General features: G+C 42.3%; 1 protein-coding gene across 1 annotated transcript in view; it reads left to right on the top strand.

Annotated features, from left to right (window-relative positions):
- Window positions 1–371: 371 nt before the first annotated feature.
- Window positions 372–18,428, top strand: part of mgl (low-density lipoprotein receptor-related protein megalin) — a 188,165-nt gene continuing 170,108 nt past the window's right edge. The window contains exon 1 of the mRNA XM_019044291.2: window positions 372–826. Coding sequence (XP_018899836.1) covers window positions 709–826 — 118 coding nt within the window. The 5' untranslated portion in view covers window positions 372–708. The remainder of the gene's footprint in view (window positions 827–18,428) is intronic.

The raw sequence follows: 18,428 nt of genomic DNA, 5'->3' as shown, positions 1-18,428 counted from the left end.
GCTGTCTGTTACGCGGTAAAAAGTCAGCGTAACAGACAGCGCATTTTCGGCCATTTATGTATTAAAATTGAAAAGTAGAGCGATAAATCTTTGAAAAGCGTTATAACACTTAACCCTGCGTAGATAAATGCAAAAAAGTCGAGTAATTATCATTACTACCAAAAATATGACAGAAAAATGTGCTGTCTGTTACGGCGACAAAACTATTCCAGTTATCGTGAGATCACCCTTAAAGTTCGGAAATAGTGTCGGAGCTCTCCTATTGACTGGATGCACTGTGCGGCGGCGGGCGGGCGGCGGCGAGCCACGACGGTGGACGCGACGGACGCGCGGCGAGGCGCAATCAGGCAGAGCCAGCCGTCGGACGCCGCCGCCGAGAGAATCCTGCAAAGCGGACCCAATGAAAGAGAGGCTTCAGCCTGGAGTCGCCGAGTCGAGCCGCAGACCCGAGTACCCGCGTCAGTCCGCCGCTGAGCGCGTAGCAGTCGTGAGCGCGAGTGAATCCCCTGCCGTGTGCGTGCGTTTCCCGAAAGTGTGCTGTGTTTGGTTCTCATCCCGGATCTGTATCCCGAAATCGCGTCGGAACCCGGGAATCTCACATGGTTCTATGTTGTGCGCGACCCTGGTGAGCTCCGGCTCGTCCCGGTGATTGTGACCGGCCGGCGGTGATGGAATTAAGTTGATGAAGCCAGTGATCTTGCCACGATAATGGCATTTGTGCACGGGTATTTTGTGCCGGGCAAAGTGCTGTGGATTTACCTCTTCGCCCTCTACATTGGATACATCGCCTACGTCGTCGATACAGCGACTCCTACCAAAGCCTCAGGTACACCACGGTTTCACACTCCCACCCTTTTCTCGCCGGACTCCTACGCAGTGTTTAGAATTGAGGACTTTTTCCGTGAAACAGCGTATGAGTCTTGCAATGCTGCTAGGATTGTAAAATGTTCCATAGTATTTGCAGCAGATGAAATTCATTCACAGTCGACTTACTGCTCTACAAGAGTGAGGAAAAACTCGAAGCTGAGTGAGTGAAAAATTCTCAGCAGAACTGTCGAATGAGTTACTTACAACTAGAGAACAAGGAAGTTCTCTAGTTGTAAGACTTCCAATGCTGGAACCTCAATCTTTCCAGTACTGGAAGTCTCAAACGCCCTTTTACCGAAAAAACGCCTCAATTCTTGACCATACTCATCCCTTGATTTCCCCTAATTAGAAACCAAAGTTTTCTCTTGCTTCTCTAGAATATTTGTGGGAAACTCTATCGATGTTTTCATCTTTCGGCCGATTTTTTGTCGCACTTTCATATTTCTAATTCCAAAAGTGTTTCTAATGTTTACATCATCTGCTCAATCGAAGCCTCCTCATTATTATGTTGATTTGGAGAGTCAAATATGTCATTCAAGAGGTCAATAATGGCGGCTCAGGTGCAATAACATGAATCTCATCAACAGGTACCTTAAAGTTCCTGCAGGAGAAATTCTCGGTTGCTGGATTATATTCCCGGATTTTTCCCTGGAATTTTAATTCCCTGATGAATTCCGGGTTTCCCGCTTATTCCCGGTCGTAGACACCATGAACTTCGTGGGCCGCGTTTATTAGAAAGGAACTAAGCCGCATCAGCTGTTGCCAAATTTAACTGGGCATTTTAATATATCACAAGAGAACCTTATAAAGCGGATTCCGTTGAAAATTTTGAGGAATTTGCTTCGTTCTCTGTTGAAAATTCACTGAAATTGGCACGAAAATCCGCACAACCGTTCTCACGTAAGAATCAAATTGCCCAATTAAATTTGGCAATAGCTGGTGTGGCTTGCTCCATTTCTGCTCAACGCAGACCAATTTGACAGGTGCTCTGAGTGAGGTACCTGTTGCACTCACAGTTGCAAAGGATACCTCTCGGAATCGCAAATGTCGCTCGGGCCATAATGCCGTGCTAAGGAAAAACGCCGCAAGAGCCTTTAGATATTACCATATTTCCTTCAATGAAAGTCAAATTTACCAGGAAAATTTTGAGTATTTTTTTTCGAATTTTTCAGGCAATTTTGTCCGCGATTATTTTATCTAAAATGTCTGAAATCGATGATGCACTTCTTTGAAACGATAGTAATGATATTTCCTCGCTTTCCTTCGTGGTGAGCGAAAGTTCATTAATTCTTGCGAGTAGGTTAACGTGGGTTTTTTTCCTGTGGGATGTAGGTACTAGGTACCTAATCTAATAATCCTTCAGAAAATTTTGACACTTTCGGACTGAGTAAATGAATCGATCACTGTGCTTAGTCGTGGAGTCATTAAGTTCTTTGGTCACGGTAGGAATGGATCTATACGTCGCCTCTCGGCGTGGACACTATTTAATTTCACTCGTGTGATTAGACACTGGCTAATGCTGGAAATAAGCATTTTTCTGGTCTCCAAAGTTGCATCGATAAGTTGTCTTCAGTTACGTGGGCGATTGAGCCTATGGAATTGGCGATGCAACCAGTTCTTCCCCAGTATATTTTCGCAAAAACACGTTTTAACACATGATATGAGTTGCCAAATCACGAGAAAAAGCTTTTTCCATCGAGAAGCGGGTAACTCCAGTTCTGTTTTGCTAAGGAAGAACGCCGTATGAGCTCTCTCCTCCAGTAAAATATGATTTTTGGGGGAAATCTGTAAATTTTGGTATTCCAGTTTTTTAAGATTTTCCTCGAAGTTTAATCTTAAGATTCCGAAAATTTCAAGGAGCAATATTACTTAATAACTTTTATATTCCAAAGTGAGTATTATGTCAGAAAAAATGAGGCATCATTCGAATGTTCATGTGGCGTTTTTCCTTAGCACCGTGTTGCTCCCAGTCAGCACACTTTGTCTTGTGTCAAAATTGCAGGAAGATTGTTTGTTAGCTTGTCACTAGATTGCATTTCCATACAGTATTGTTGCAAAGCTAGATTATCTACAAAGTTTCCCTAGCCTTGCAAAAATTGTCGGAAAAGCTCAATTCAGGCTTCCGCTTGCCGCAAGATCACTTATACAATCTTGCGCTAAGCTAAGATCAACCTTGCTTCAAAGCAAACTCAAGCAAGATTAAGCTTGTGTGCTGTTCGGGTTTCTGAACCCAAAGCCCTCGTAGGTATCTACTCAGGAAACTTCTCCACGCTTTTCTTAGGCGACCGACAAATCGGTGGCGAGAGTGCGAAATCACGTATCTGCTCCGGTGCATTATACTTGTAAATTTCCGCTCCTGTTTTATTTTTTCCAAGAGAAACAAGCCCTTCTCAATCGCTTGAAATTTACTCGGAATAGGTATTCTGAAAAAAGAAGAAAAAACTAGGGATTTTTCATCAAAACCTCATGTTGATTAGCATTCCAAAGAGAACATATTCTATGATACGAAACCTGCAATGTCTCAAAACGGAGATACGCGGTTTCGTACGTTGGCGGTGGATCTACTCCTCGTGACCTTGAACTTGGCTTTTGGATTTAAGAGGCGAAATCGTTGTGCTCGGGAAACTGAGCCTGGCTCGCTCCCGATATGAGTGCGGGATGAGTGGGAAAGACGATTTCACTTGGCGATCAGGCAACAACGCGTTGACCCTTTCTAATAGAAAACCTAGGATTTTTTCGGTGTTGGGTGAGCCGACGTCACAGGTTGCAGGTCACAGGTAGTCAGTCACGCGCGTTTATACTCAGGTGAGATGAGCCATCAGTTTTTGGTTCAGGTAAAAAAAGGAGGGAATGGATTCGATCGACATGCATGGATCCATCGGAGAATAAAAACTGTGAGGATCGACTGAACTCGACCGACTCATGGGTATGTCAACCGGTTCACGGATTTGTCTGATTCACGGGTTTGTCGATCGATTTACGGATTTGTCTAATTGGAGGGTTTGTCGATCGATTTATGGAGCCGTCTAATTCAAGGGTTTGTCGATCAGCTCAAGGATTTTTCTACTTCTCGGATTTGTCGATCGATTCACGATTTCTCGGTCGATTCATTGGTTCGTCTAACTCAAAAGTTTGTCATTCGATTCACGGGTTTGTCGATCGGTTCACGGATTTGTCTAATTCAAGGTTTATCGATCGATTTATGCAGGGTCGGACACGTGCTGCGGTTTACACGAGCTTAAGACGTGGGTCTGCAAATCCAACCTAAGAAAGAATCCGACAAGAACCTGAAAAAAGAAGAAAGAACAAGTATCAAAGCAGCCGAAGGTATGAGAGATGTGTTCAGGCTTCTTCTTTAACTTTTCTCCTGAATCTGATCTGGTGAGCGACACCTAATTAACAGCATATAGCAGAGCATTGAGAACTCACGCTTCGCGTCATCGCGCCTTCAATTTTTCAGATGCAGCACGGACGTCCATCAAGTACGAATAGTTGCGTATCTCTGCGCCGTCGTAAACGCGCATCCTCTCCCTTCCTCTATTTCCATATTGTGTTTGTTTCCGTATCCGTTTGTCTTATTCGTAATGGTGCTTCAAGCACTACGTGAGTAACGCAGCCGAAGGTAGAGGAGGTGTGTTTTGGCCTCTTTTTTAAACTTTTCTCCCGAATTTGAGCGGCACCTCATTGACAGCATATAGCAGAGCATTGAGAGCTCACGCTTCGCGTCATCGCGCCTTCAATTTTTCAGACGCAACACGGACGTCCATCAAGTACGAATAGTTGTATCTCTGCGCCGTCGTAAACGCGCATCCTTTCCTTCCCTCTATTGCCATATTGTGTTTGTTTCCGTTTGTCTTATTCGTAATGGTGCTTCAAACTAGTAGCATAGACCAGAGCATTGCGTGTTTACGACTCACGCCATCGTGTCTTACATTTTTCATATGCAATGTGGACATCCATCTTGCGCGAATGGTTGTATCGCGTTTACACTTTAGATGTCTCTTATTTTTGAATTTCGAGATTAATGAAGGTTAAATTTTCCCGAGATATGCTATGGTATGTCCAAATCAATAGTCATTTCGAAAAGGAAGATATATTTTTAAAGGTCTCTCAAGAGGTCTATAAAGAGTGCGTGTATCTAAAAATCGAAGCGACCATAGCTTGTAAGGGAGTGACACATAGCGAATGAATGAGGGGGATAAAAAAGCGCCTGTATGTCAACAAAAAGGTAAAAAGTTCACAGAAAAGTGTTTACGCTTCAGGTTGGATTTATTGGACTTTTGTTCGCCACTATCATGCGTAAAAGCACCTCTCTTTACTCGTAACTCTCTCTTCTGTCGTTCATTTGTCGCATATATTCTCGATCGTAATTTTTTTTTTCTCTTCTTATTTTGCTATCTGTCAGAGGGGCGAGTCTTCGGCGCGCCAAGGGGGCGTATCCGCCGATGGCGGATCGGCCTTACGGCCAGCCCGAGCCTGGATTTATGTAGCCGTCTAATTCAAGGGTCCGTCGATCAATTGACGGATTTACCTACTTCTCGGATTTGTCGATCGATTCATTTGTTCGTCTAAATCAAAAGTTTATCAATCGATTCACGGGTTTGTCGATCAGTTCACGGGTGTGTCTATGGATTCACGATTGTCGGTGGAATCACGTTGATCGTTTGGCCTTCTTATTTTTCGATCGATCCCTGTCGGAAATCGACACCGGCTTTTCAATCGTTTGTCGATCGTGATCGACAAACGTCGTCGTCTTGATTGTGTTGATCAGTTCAAGTTTTTTATTTTTGAATCGATTCATGTCGAGCGAATCCATATACATTGGCGGATCCAGCAATTTGGCAACACCGGATTTCCTCCATTTAAACCTATGGAAATGTATCGATTCTTGGAGGGGCCAGGTGCTCCGACAAGAATCGATTATTTAGCATAGCTTTAAATGGAGGAAATTCTGTGTTGCCAAATTGCTGGATCCGCCTCTGTCCATATACCCTCCTCCGGAACGACGACGACAGTGTTGAGGTCCTGGAATCCAAGTGACGCCCCTAGTGGTAAAAACTTAACCGAAGCGCGTTGCCTTTTCGGTGGAGGTGAATGACCTCAGGTTAATAATCCGCGAGTGTTCATAATTAGGTACCCCCTGTGATTAATGGAATTCTTGAGCGTGATGGATCGGTCTCGGATGGAGTTACTCCGCTCCATTCAAATCGGACCAATCAATGTACGTAACTAAATCGGGGGCCTCAAAAATCATAGCCTCACACTGATTGTGAGAAAAGTACCTAAGGGCCGCATATATTCATGTTCGCAATCGTTAAATAGCTCCTTTCCGACGTAATCCTCAGATCCATGCTGCCATGCTAAGGAAAAACGACGTATGGGCTTCAGGCATTGCCAAATTTTCTCCGGCAAATCACTAATTTTCAAGTAAATTTTTGAATATTTTTCCGCCAATTTCTCTGATAATTTTGTTTGTGATTTGATCTGAAGTGTCTGAAAATTTCAAAGTAAAATATTCATAATTTTCTTCAAAAGTAAACGTTTTATCCGAGGAAATTTGGCAATTCTCGAATGCTCTTACGGCATTTCTCCTTAGCACGGCAACATGGCCAAAGTGCAAAACTACATATCGACGGTTAAACTACCAAACCACGTATCTCGTTTGCGGTGTTTAAAAATCTACGCTCACATTTTATTTTTTTGAAGTAGACCAAATCAATATCATTCCTTGAAATTTTCACGGAATTTTCTCCGCACAAAGAGGAAAAATCACAGAAATTTTCAAGACTGGATGTTGTTTTTCCTTTAAAAAATAAAGTATGACAGGAAGTCTGCGACGTCGCAAACCGAGATACGTGGTTTGGTAGTTTCACCGTCGATATCTCTGATTACGACGTTGCAGACTTCTCGTCGCACTCTAGATTTTCTTTGGAAAGCTAGACCACGCGATTTCCTGAAAATCCCCTTGATTTTTCTTCTCCGTTAGCAGAATATCATGTAAACATTTCAAGCTGGAAAGTTGGCTCGATTACCTTCGGAAAAATGAAGTAGGACCGGACATTTTGAAACCCCGTAGTGGAGATACGTGATTACGCACTTTTGCCATCGATATGGTTTACATTGTGATCAGAGAAGGTTCAAGCAATCTCTAACAGAAATCATATTAAGGACCGTTTTAACGGATCTCAGCCGTATATAACATCGAGAATAGCCTTTTGGAAGGGGCTTTTCAAGAGAATTGAAATCCAAAGTTCTGTTGAATTTTACTGGAGACTCGTGTTGATTGTCCTTTGTATGCTGATCTTTTCAGGATCTTATCAAAATGTCCTCTAAACACACTATGTATAACAAGACCAAATATTGTCTAGAAAAGCCTGTCAAAAAACTTTGTGGCAGTTTGCAGGAAGATTACTCGTTATTGAACTGCTTGACGAGATTTTCCCGCATCATTGTGGCAATGCTACCGGTTTTTCTGCTTTACCACCCTGTTGAAAATGATTACTGCACAACTGTTCCAATTACGTAGTCGCATAGTCATCTGCAGTAATGTCAAATTTCCTTAAAATTTCCACCATTCACCAATAATGTGCCGTAAATTGTAAGTATACGACTAGATAGTGTAGGGTTCTTAAAATTAAATCTTTCCCTCATTTTCCTAAGTCTTCGTAATAATTTGGGCAATCTTCTCCAATTTCGACAAGTTTCTCACAATCCGACAATACAGGAGGTAACTTTGCGACTACGCATTTAAAACGCTCGTGAAGAGGTCTTTTTTACCAGGAAACGTTATAACTATTAGTTCCACATTATAGTTGAACAGTACTGCTACTTTCCAAATAACTGCGAATATGGAGAGGATGCGTGTGTACCTAAGTTTCCAGAACATCGCAACTTTCTAACTCATAAGTACCCAAAGGTACACACTAGCAAGGCCTTGTATTGTAACTAGTGAGAAGCCGTAACTCGTCATAACTTTTCTCGAAATAACATTTTTCCGGAATCAACTTTATTTTCAAGTCTCTGCCAGCCATTTCTCGTCAGAGAGTTGCTCGAAACAACGTTTTTCCCAGAGTTCTACTTTTATTTTCTCATCAAAAACGTTTTAACGAGACACGACCTTATAAAATTGCTGTATAGGTGGGTAGAACTGCTAATTACAACGTTACTTACCACTTAGCATTATCACGACTTTTCCTTCTTGTTTTTCCCCCAATTTTTTTCATTTTTATTTTTGAAGGGAAGTACTTACGTATCATCGGATAGTTTGTTTATTTTTTTTGTTAATTTTGCACTTTTTGTCAGTATAAGAATGCAAATGAGCTCACCAAAAATAAAATACGAATCACCTGCGAGGAACGAAACGAAGACAATTTCGAAGCGCTGTAACCCTTGGAGACCCTCTCATTTTCTAACCGTATTTTAAAGGCTGTAAATTTTCCTCACATTCTTAGGTAAGCCGCGGGTTTTTGTCGCGGACTGCGAGGTAAGGCGTTTTTTGCACCCGCGTAGAAACTACGAATGTGAGATCCCCAGTGGCAGTGGCTGTTGAGAAAATTTGTAAAAAACTCGTAAATTTTAAGAGAACTCAAAATTTACTTTAAAACCACTTGAAAATTCCGTAAAAAAACTCTTGAAATATTCGTATCTATCAGGAAACCCTTTTTGGGGATTTTTTTACATAAAATTGAAGAAGAATTTTACGTAAAATTTTAAGTAAAATTTACGTATTTTTTTTATAAACTTCCTGCGAGCAAAAACGAGGGGAAAAAGTCGTGAACAGAAAAGTGTAAAAGGAAAAGTTGCAGCCCATAAAAATTGAGGATATAGTTCGTTGTTTTTCACGTAAATTTTACGTTTTCTTTTAATTAAAATACACTATTTTTCTATTTAAAAGGATTCCCCAAAAGGGTTTCCTAAAACGAGTATTTTAAGAGTTTTTTTTACTTAAAATTTACGAACTTTTAAAATTAACATGTTTTTTACCTTTTAAACTTTTCGTAGACTTTTTCTAAGAGCCATTGCCACTAGAGATAATATTCTTGTCGTTGGTGAATTTGCCGGAAGGAAAATGAGGGATTTACTGTAGATAGGATGTTCTTGCTTAGCACGTCAGAGTACGTGAGAGAGATTCCAGCAAGTGTTGTGCTTGTCGTGCTTGTGTTGTTGGTTTTTCCCTTTTTTAATCAGAGTTTTTTGTGGAGCGAACGCGGGCGCGGCGCGGAGCGGCATGCGAGTGGCAGGTGCGCTGCGCGCGGCTCCTCTCAGGTCCCACCGAAGCCGCGCTTAGGTCCTCAATAGGCCGTTTTTTAGTGGCCGAGCCGTAAGGAGACAATTAATTTATTGTTCCTCTAGCCGGCTTCTCTCCAGCTCCTATTCTCCTGTGCTGAGGAAGAACGCTGTATGAACATTCCAGAGTTGCCAAATTTCCCTGGATCAATTGTTTATTCTCGAGGAAAATTATGAATATTTTTCCTTGAAATTTTCAGTCGTTTTAGATCGAATTACAAACAAAATTATCTGAGAAATCGGTAGACAAACATTCAAAAATTTTCCTGAAAATAGTGATTTACCAGGGGAAATTTGGCAACGCCTAAAGGCTCATACGGTGCTTTCCCTTAGCATGGCAGTATTCTGCTGTGCTAAGGCAGAACGTCGTATGAACATTCGACAGTTGCCAAAATCCCTAGGGTAAAACATGTATTTTTGAGGAGAATGATGCATATTTTTCCTTGAAAGTTTGTGTTATTTTAGATTAAATTGCGTACAAAACTGCCTGAATATTTTGGAAAATAATATTCGCAATTTGCCCAGTGAATTTGGTTCTTATCGAAGGAAACATGACAACGTCTAAAGGCTCATACGGCGTTCTTCCTGAGAACGGTGTGAGAATTTTCGGATTTCGGAGGTCTTTTCCAAGTTCTTTGGCTCTCTCCGTTCTCGATACGTTACACGTTGCCCTCTGAAGATAGGATTTATCCCAATGTTCACATGAGCCCTATTTTACTTATAAATGCATCATTTCTGGGGCTCATGCGTAAGTAGAGATACGCCCTTACGCCAGAGCTGCCGTGCTAAGGTAAAACGCCGTATGAACATTTGAGAGTTGCCAAATTTTCTTTGATAAAATTTTTATTTTTGAGGAAAGCTATGAATATTTTTCCGAGAAATTGTTCAAGAACTTTAGGTAAAATAGGGAACAAAATTATCTGAAAAATTGAAAAAAAAAGTATTCACAAAGTCTCCCGAAAATTCGTGATTTACCGACCTAAGAAACTTTGGCAATGATTAAAGGTTCATGCGGCGTTCTTCCTTAGCACGGCAGAGAAGAGCAACAAATATTAAAACGGGGAATTCGGTGAAATCAACAATTGGCGGTTTTGGAATGAAAAGAAATCAACAAGGCGATGCCTACCATGCGTGGCTATAAAATACCGGTTGTCTGTGATCTCGTCCCTCACGAAGCGCTGGGTTGTTATCGTTCATTTTCACGATCTCTCAGAATCCAACGTCAAACTTGAGACGGATTGATATAACAAAAAAATGGGGAAAATTTATCGAAATTTTACCCGGATTTTGTGGTCAGGAATGCCTGAAATCTAACTTTTAGTCTAACTCTTCAACAGATTTATACTTTAGTTTTTCTGAACTTTTTTTGTGTAGATTTTACACCCACAAAAAATGCTCATGAACGACTCTCTGTTTTGTAAGTTTCCATGTGTTTTTAAGACTTTTTGAAAAACGATTTAGAACCATCATTGCCCTTTAACAAGCAGGTCCCGGAGCCTCTTTTTGGCGAGAAAAGGATCCTTGAATGGCTTCTTAGTTCCAGGGCAGGATTTACCTACTTGCCGCCCATGGGCCGCCTGTATTTTGCTGCCCCCTTCTCATTTGTTTTGAAACATCAATAAAAACCATCAAGTGAACGTGCCAGCGGGGGAAGGATGCAGAAGATGCGTTTACTTGTGTTGGACACATTTTTTGGGAAAGCCCTTTCAAGACTACTAGCAAAAGTTCACGGAACTTTGCGCGAATGTTAAGTTCCGTAAACCTATCTCTGTGTGGACAAGGCCTTCCATTCATAAGAAATGAACGAAAAAATTATGAAAGAACAAAGATAACTGTAGTTTAATGATTTTAACTTCCGCCGCCGCGCCGCGCAGACTACACTGTGTTTGGCGCAATGCGTGAAGTATTCCGACAGTCTTGTAGGCGCTAAGCGTTTCACGCTGACCGCACTGTCTTTGGCGCAATGCGTGAAGTATTCATGCATTCTTGTAGGCGCTATCCGTTTCACGCTAACTGCAGTGACCGCACTGTGTTTGATGCAATGCGTGAAGTATTCGTGCAGTCTTGTAGGCGCTAATATGTGTCACATGCCGACCGCCGCGCCGCGCCGCGCCGTGGGCTTCTCCTTTTCATCTCAAGTCCTCGTTATCATTTCTCTTTAAGTCGCGCCGTTCCAGGCCAAATTGCGTGTTTGGTTTCTCTCTTAACTCGACTAATTAAAGGTGCTGTCTCTTGTATCACAGAAAGACGACAAAATTAGAAATTACTATACTTTCAGGAAATGAGAGATTTTGTTGCCTTTTCTCGTTTATAATTTTTTTTCTAAATTCGATTTTTTTATACGTACATTTAAAGAAATTTCAAAATTTGCCGCCCCCTAGATTTGCCGCTATGGGCCGCGGCCCATGTGGCCATCCCCTTAATCCGGCCCTGCTTAGTTGCTTTCAATATACATCGCGACAATAAAACAGAAACACGCGCATCTTGTTTTGTATCGTTGCAGGCAGCCTGTCATAATGCATAGGAACTTACTTGACGTCTTATTTTGAAAACTTTCGTGATTTTTTTGCTCTGTGTGTGGAATTGTGTGAAAATTTCAAGTCAATACGTTGGTTTGGTCTCTTTTCTTAAAATCTTAATTTTGAAATAATTAAGAAAAATAAATGAACAAATAAAAAAGTCAAATTTTGAAATCTCACCTATGATTTTCGAATGATTCATGCCGCGTTGCATATGCAGTCCCTGAAGAATCGTCACAATTTCATCGAAACTGAAATTTCTCTTCTCAGCAAAATGAAATTTATGAAATCTCATGTGAAATTATACAAGTACGTTATGGATTTTTCGGCGTGACCTCGACTTAATACTCCAATGCAAGCTGCACGAGCAGAACACAACCATCCCCCCCCCCCCCCCACCCCCAGGCCCCGTCTTGCACTGGTACTCATTAGAGCTCAAAATGTTCGATTCTAACTGAAATTTGTGAACTTTTAGGCGTTGTTATCCCCTGAAAATAATTTTTACCACCTTGTTAGATAGAGTTGGGGTCACGTTTCCTAGTGTTTTTTTCTCGTTTTTGAAATTCCATGCAATTTGAATCGGCGTTTGATTTTGCATCTCTGCATACAAGGCTGTGGAGGCGATGGAGTGAGAGCGGCACTGGCTCGCCGGGAAGCGTACAATAGATGTCGGCGTCGGAACTCAGGTTCAGTCGTTGCTTGCGTTATTGATGCATTGATTGAGCTACATTAATTGACTCATAGACGAGGGCCCGAATTTTATCGAGCGAGCAAACTCTCCGAGGCTCAGCTATCATCAGTCGCTAACTTCCGTCTCGCATTCCGATTTTAATTGCTCACCGATGACCGTTCCCTCTCGAGTCGGCTACGCCAGTTCTCCTCCGCAGAAAGCTCCTATTCTTCGTTAGCCACACGGAAGAATACAACTAAAATTGACTCTATCAATTTAATTTTTTACAGGAAAAACAACTGAACAATTTCCGTCCAAAATTCTACTCATTTTGGCTTGTAATCAGAGGAGAAATCAGTGAAATTTTCAGTGAGAAACGTCGAAAACTTGCCGAGTTAAAGTAAAATTGACGAGTGGAAATTACAACGTGAGAATGGGTTGCGCTGGTCACAGAATCGCGTTTTGATGCTCCATTCGTGCAGAGCTACCAAAAATAATAAGATCCGTCCAAACAGCAACTTTCTACGTTTAAATTTCAATGAATAGTCCTTATTGAAAATTTCACGAGGAAACCAATGGAGCCACTTTTAGAACCTCAAAGTTTTGTAGAAACGGAGTTACAAGCGTTCAAAGTTACTAAATTTTGTCTGACCTCTCCTATTGACTCGATCAAATGTGCAACTGTGGAACCGCATAAATGCGCATCTCGGTTGCGGCGTTTCGAAATCTTCGCATCTATTTTATTTTTAAAAAGGAGACGGAACCAATAATATCATGGTGTGAAGTTCTCGTGTAGAATATTCTTCATAAGGCGAAGAAGAAATCACTGAAATGTTACATGACGTTCAGTAGTTTTCCACATCGAAAGTAAAGTACACGGAGAAAAAAACTTCGTGCGGGGGACCCGAAGTCAAGGTTATATGGATCTCCGAAGTTTTCGGATCTCGTATCTAAAAACTTGAGGTCGAGCTGCCGAAATTCGGGTCAGACATCTGAAGTACTTCTATATATACCGAAAGGTTCGGGTCACATATCTACACATCTGAAGTACTCCGGTACGTACCGAAGTGCCTCGATATCTGACCCGAACTTCGGCAGCTCGACCTCAAGTTTTCGCATGCGTGATCAGAAAACTTCAGAGATCCATATGACCTCAACTTCGGGTCCCATGCACGAAGTTTTTTTCTTCGTGTATGACAGGAAGTCTACAACGCCGCAAACCGATAGTAGCATTCTGCAGTTTGACCATCCTTGTTTTTCCTGAAAGTATCGGATCCTACATCAAAAGCGCGGGACACTCCGATATCCCTTTATCTTCTTTGTCTATGGCTATTTCTATGACTTTGTCCATCGATCTCAATAATAAGCTTTCTGGCAACAACGTAGAAGCCCTCTCCGCGCTTGAGAAACGGGTTCTAGGAGCTAGTCTGCCTTCAAAATGTGAAAATCTCTCCAAAGACGAGTCAGTGTCGGTACGAAATGAGGTATACACTCGTAGTAACAATTCCCACCGATGACGAATGTGTGAGCGTGTGCGTAGCCGCTACCATGGTTCGGAGTCCAGCCGTCTCGAGGAAAAACGCCATATGAGCCTCGCGCTGTTGCCAAATATCATCTGATAAAATACGAATTTCCAAGGAAGCTTGCAGGTATTTTTCTTCCAATTTTTAAGTGAATTTAATCTGCAGTCTAATCTATACAATATCCGAAAATTCCAAGGCGATGTATTAATAATTTTCCTAAAAATAAGCGTTTAATAATAAGAAATTTGACAACATGTGGATGTTGATACGGCGTTTTTCCTTAGGCCGCGGCCGGCGTGACGATGACGATACTTTCACCGAGTCGTGAGCGATGGTTGCCATGGTTAGCGACTTGAGCGGAGAATCGGGCTCCCGAAGGGGACTTGGACGCGGGCCTCGGGGAGATTGTGGCAACGCCGCGGTAAGTAGTGACGCCAGGCTGACCAGAGTGCAAGTCCCGGGACATTGCACCGTCCATTGTTGCTCACATCATCCGAATCCGAGATTCGAGTGCGAGTCATCGACGAGAAGAAAAGTAATGGCTCGGCAAAATCGCGGATGACCGCGCCGCGCCGCGCCGCGGGATCACCGATTCACCCATCAACCGCACGGAGGGCTCACTGTTTAAATTGATAGACAAATCCATAGACAAAGAAGACATAGGGAATATGGAGCCACCCCATTGGTTGAAATATGTGGTTCCTATAGACTAAGGGAGAAAATGATGGACCAACTATAAATTCCCTCGTGGGTTGCTCCTTTGTCCATTTCAACCACCCGCTTCCACCAATAGGATCCCTCTACATTCCTGTTTTCATCTTTGTCTATAGCTTTGTCGATCAATTGCAACAATCAGCCCGCTGCTGTGCTAAGGGAAAACGCTGTTTGAGCCCTCAGGCGTTGCCAAATTTCCTTCGACAAATCATAATTTTTCGTGAAAATTTGTAAATATTCTTCTTCCAATTTTTCAGTAATACTCATTGGATCTGGAGCCCAGACTCTTGAAAACATTGACAAGAAAAAGGACTCTTGATTCAGTCAGATTTAAGCTTAAATCAAAAGGAATCCCCTCAAATTAAGAAGCTTGGTTCTTGATATAAGCTTAAATCTGATTGAATCAAGAGTCCTTTTTCTTGTCGATGTTTCTAAGAGTCTGGACTCTAGATCCAGTGTGTTTTTTTTTCCCCCTGTGATTTTAGTTCGTAGTTTGATCTTTAGTGTCTGAAAATTTCAAGGAGAAACTTTCATGAAGTTCTTGGAAATAAATCTCTTTGGAAATTTTGCAACATTTGAATGCATATACGGCGTTTTTCTGTAGCACGGCAGCGGTACTGCCACCGCCGCGACCTTAACGTCAACTCACGATCAGTTCAAAACAAGAGGATTCAACTCACAATCAGCGACGCTACCACTCCTTCGTATGATAACACGTGTCAAATTCCTCAAAAATCCACTTTCCACGCTCGATTCAGGGCCGGATTGACTTGCCTGCCGCCCATGGGCCGCCTGTATTTTGCCGCCCCCTTCTCAATCGTTTTGAAACATCAATAAAAACCATCAAGTGAACGTGCAGGAGGGGGAGGGGTGCATAAGACGCGTTTACTCGTGTTGGACACATCTTTTGCGAAAGCCCTGGCAACAGTACTAGCAAAAATTTACGTAACTTGACGCGAAAGTTAAGTTCCGTAAACCCATCTCTGTGTGTCCAAGCCCTACGATTTACAAGAAATGAACGAAAATATTATGAAATCACAAACACGAATGTGCTTTAATAATTTTAACTTGCGCCGCCGCGCCGCGCTGATTGCACCGTGATCGGTGCAATGCGTGAAGTATTCCTACAGTCTTGTATGCGATGTATGCGCTATGCGTTTCACGCCGACTGCTGCAGCACGCACTAAGTTTGACGTAATGCGTGAAGTATTCATGCAGTCTTGTAGGCGCTATGCGTTTCACGCTGCCCGCTGCTGACCGCAGCGACCGCACCATCTTTGACGCAATGCGTGAAGTATTCATGCTGTCTTGTAGGCGCTGATATGTGTTACATGCCGACCGCCGCGCAGCGCGGTGGGTTTCTCTGTTCATCTCAAGTTCTCGTCATCATTGCTGTCTGCGCCGCGCCGTTCCAGGCCATTTTCCGTGTTCGGTTTTTCTCTTAGTCTTAACTCGGTTACAGGTGCTTTCTGTTGTATCACAGGAAGACGACAAAATTAGAGATATACTCTCGAGAAATGAGAGATTTTGTCACCTTTTTTCGTTTGTAATTTTATCTCTGAATCCGATTTTTCTTTATAGCTATATTTCAAAAAAATTGCAAAATTTGCCGCCATGGGCCGCGGCCCATGTGGCCATCCCGTTAATCCGGCCCTGCGGGTCGATTGTTGAATCGTTATCGAATGACCTTGATCGATAAAAAGCATTGCTAAGATAGGGATTTATCGATCGAGTTCAATCGATAACGATTCAACAATCGACCCGCTGGCTCGATTGTTTTGAGATAGTCACCAACGTAGAAATTAAGTTCGATTTTAAAATCTCATCTGGCATGCTATGCACCACCGCGGTGAATGACGTCATATTACGCCTTGTTTTTCGGAAAGCGCTATCTCCGTTAACATTGGGATTGGGGAAAAGTGCGATGCAACTCTGCCAAGGATGAACACCGTATGAGCCTTCTGGCGTTGCCATATTTCTTTCATTCAAGACCGAATTAACTGGGAAAATCCCGAATATTTTTCTTCAAAAATTCAGACAACTTTGCACAGAATTTAATTTAAAATATGTAATATTTCTATGAAGTATGCATAACTTCCCTCTAAAATACTTGTTTTATCCAGGGAAATTTGCCAACTCTCGAATGCTCATACGGCTTTCCTCCTTAGGAGGGCAGATCTGACCCAGTGACCCAAACTTTTTAGAACGACAATTTTGAATGCACAGGTACACTGATGAACCTTTTTGAAGGAAATTCTGTGGCGGAGTCTGTGTACCTCCCAAAAACCCCCAGTGATATGAATGCGGATCAGAATGTATGCTCCATACACTGGAAAAAAAAACACATTGGATGTAGAGTCCAGACTCTGAAAAACATCGACAAGAAAAAGTACTCTTGATTCAATCAGAATCTAGCTTAAATCAAGAATCAAGCTTCTTAATTTAAGCGTATTTCGTTTTGATTCAAGCAAAAATCCGATCGAATCAAGAGTATTTTTTCTTTTCAATGTTTTCAAGAGTCTGGACTCTAGACCCAATGTGTTTTTTTTTTCCAGTGTAGGGAGTGATTTACACTATCACGGAGCAGAATCTACTCTGTGTGCGAAGTGTCACACGCTTTAATGGTGATAAATTTCACTCGGAATGCATAAGCATATCCTTAGGGTTTCTGCGGCCGATTATGAAAATGATAGACAAAGCTATAGACAAAGACGACAAAAGGGATTCGGAGGGATCCTATTGTGGAAGCAGGTGGTGCAATGGACATAGGAGGTAGGTAATGGACTAACTAACGGCAACCTACTAAAGACCCGAATTAGTCCATCATTTTCTTCCTTAGTCTATAAGAACCAACCATGTCAACCAATAAGATCGCTCCATACTCCCTATGTCTTCTCTGTCTATCGCTTTGTCCATCAATTTCAATAATCGCCCCGCTGGCGCTATATAGACACCGGCACCGAATTTCACTCTTGGATTTACAACGGTGTAGGTGGATCTGAAGGAGAGCGAGAGATTCCTGGAAACGGAGAGTTCTTCGACTCGTTGCGAAGAGTTTGATTTCGAAATCTGGGAGTGAGTGAGGCATTATTGGCCTATTAATTCTGCTAGGGCTTGCGGGCCCGGCACGGCCGGCGCCGCGGTGCGCTGCGGTGTGGTGAGGTGGTCGCTCGGTTCCCAACATTACGTGTGGGGATTCACCTGAGTGGCCTCGATTTTGACCTGGGTCAACTCCAAACATCGCTCTCGCGCCCCAACCGTAACGCCACCCATTCCTCAGACCTTCTCTTGAAAGCATTATCCCAGCCCGCGAGTTTCTTTCTGCGCTCCGCCGCCGCACAGTGGATCCAGTCAATGGGAGAAGTCGGACAAAGTTTGGAAACTTTAAAAGCTCATAACTCCGTTAATACAAAACTTTGAGGTTCCAAAAGTGGCTCCAAGTCTATGGAAGAGGTCGGACAAAGTTTGGAAACTTTAAATACTTATAACTCCGTTCATACAAAACTTTGAGGTTCCAAAAGTGGCTTTATTGGTTTTCTCGTGAAATTTGCTCTCATATGTACCCCTTGAAATTTAAAATGTGACAAAATAAACACCGAAATTCTCAGTTTTAGTCAAAAATTTCCTGTCCAACCTCTTTAATTTACTCAATGGGTCTGTTGCACCTATTTTTTTTAATTCATTTTCTAATAAAGTGCATCATTCTGAGCTTCATGAATTTTTCCCAGAATTTTTGGACCCCCCAAACACCCCAAAAAAGCACCCAAAAGTTCAAAAAATTTTGGCGGGAAAATTTAAAACTACAAATGACGGGAGAGTGATGCCATTTTGTGACGTCACAACTTATAC

The sequence above is a fragment of the Bemisia tabaci genome, chromosome 5 (assembly GCF_918797505.1).
Source record: "Bemisia tabaci chromosome 5, PGI_BMITA_v3".
NCBI lineage: Eukaryota > Metazoa > Arthropoda > Insecta > Hemiptera > Aleyrodidae > Bemisia > Bemisia tabaci.
Note: the sequence above shows the minus strand (reverse complement) of the source record. Positions and strands in the feature narration are given on the sequence as shown.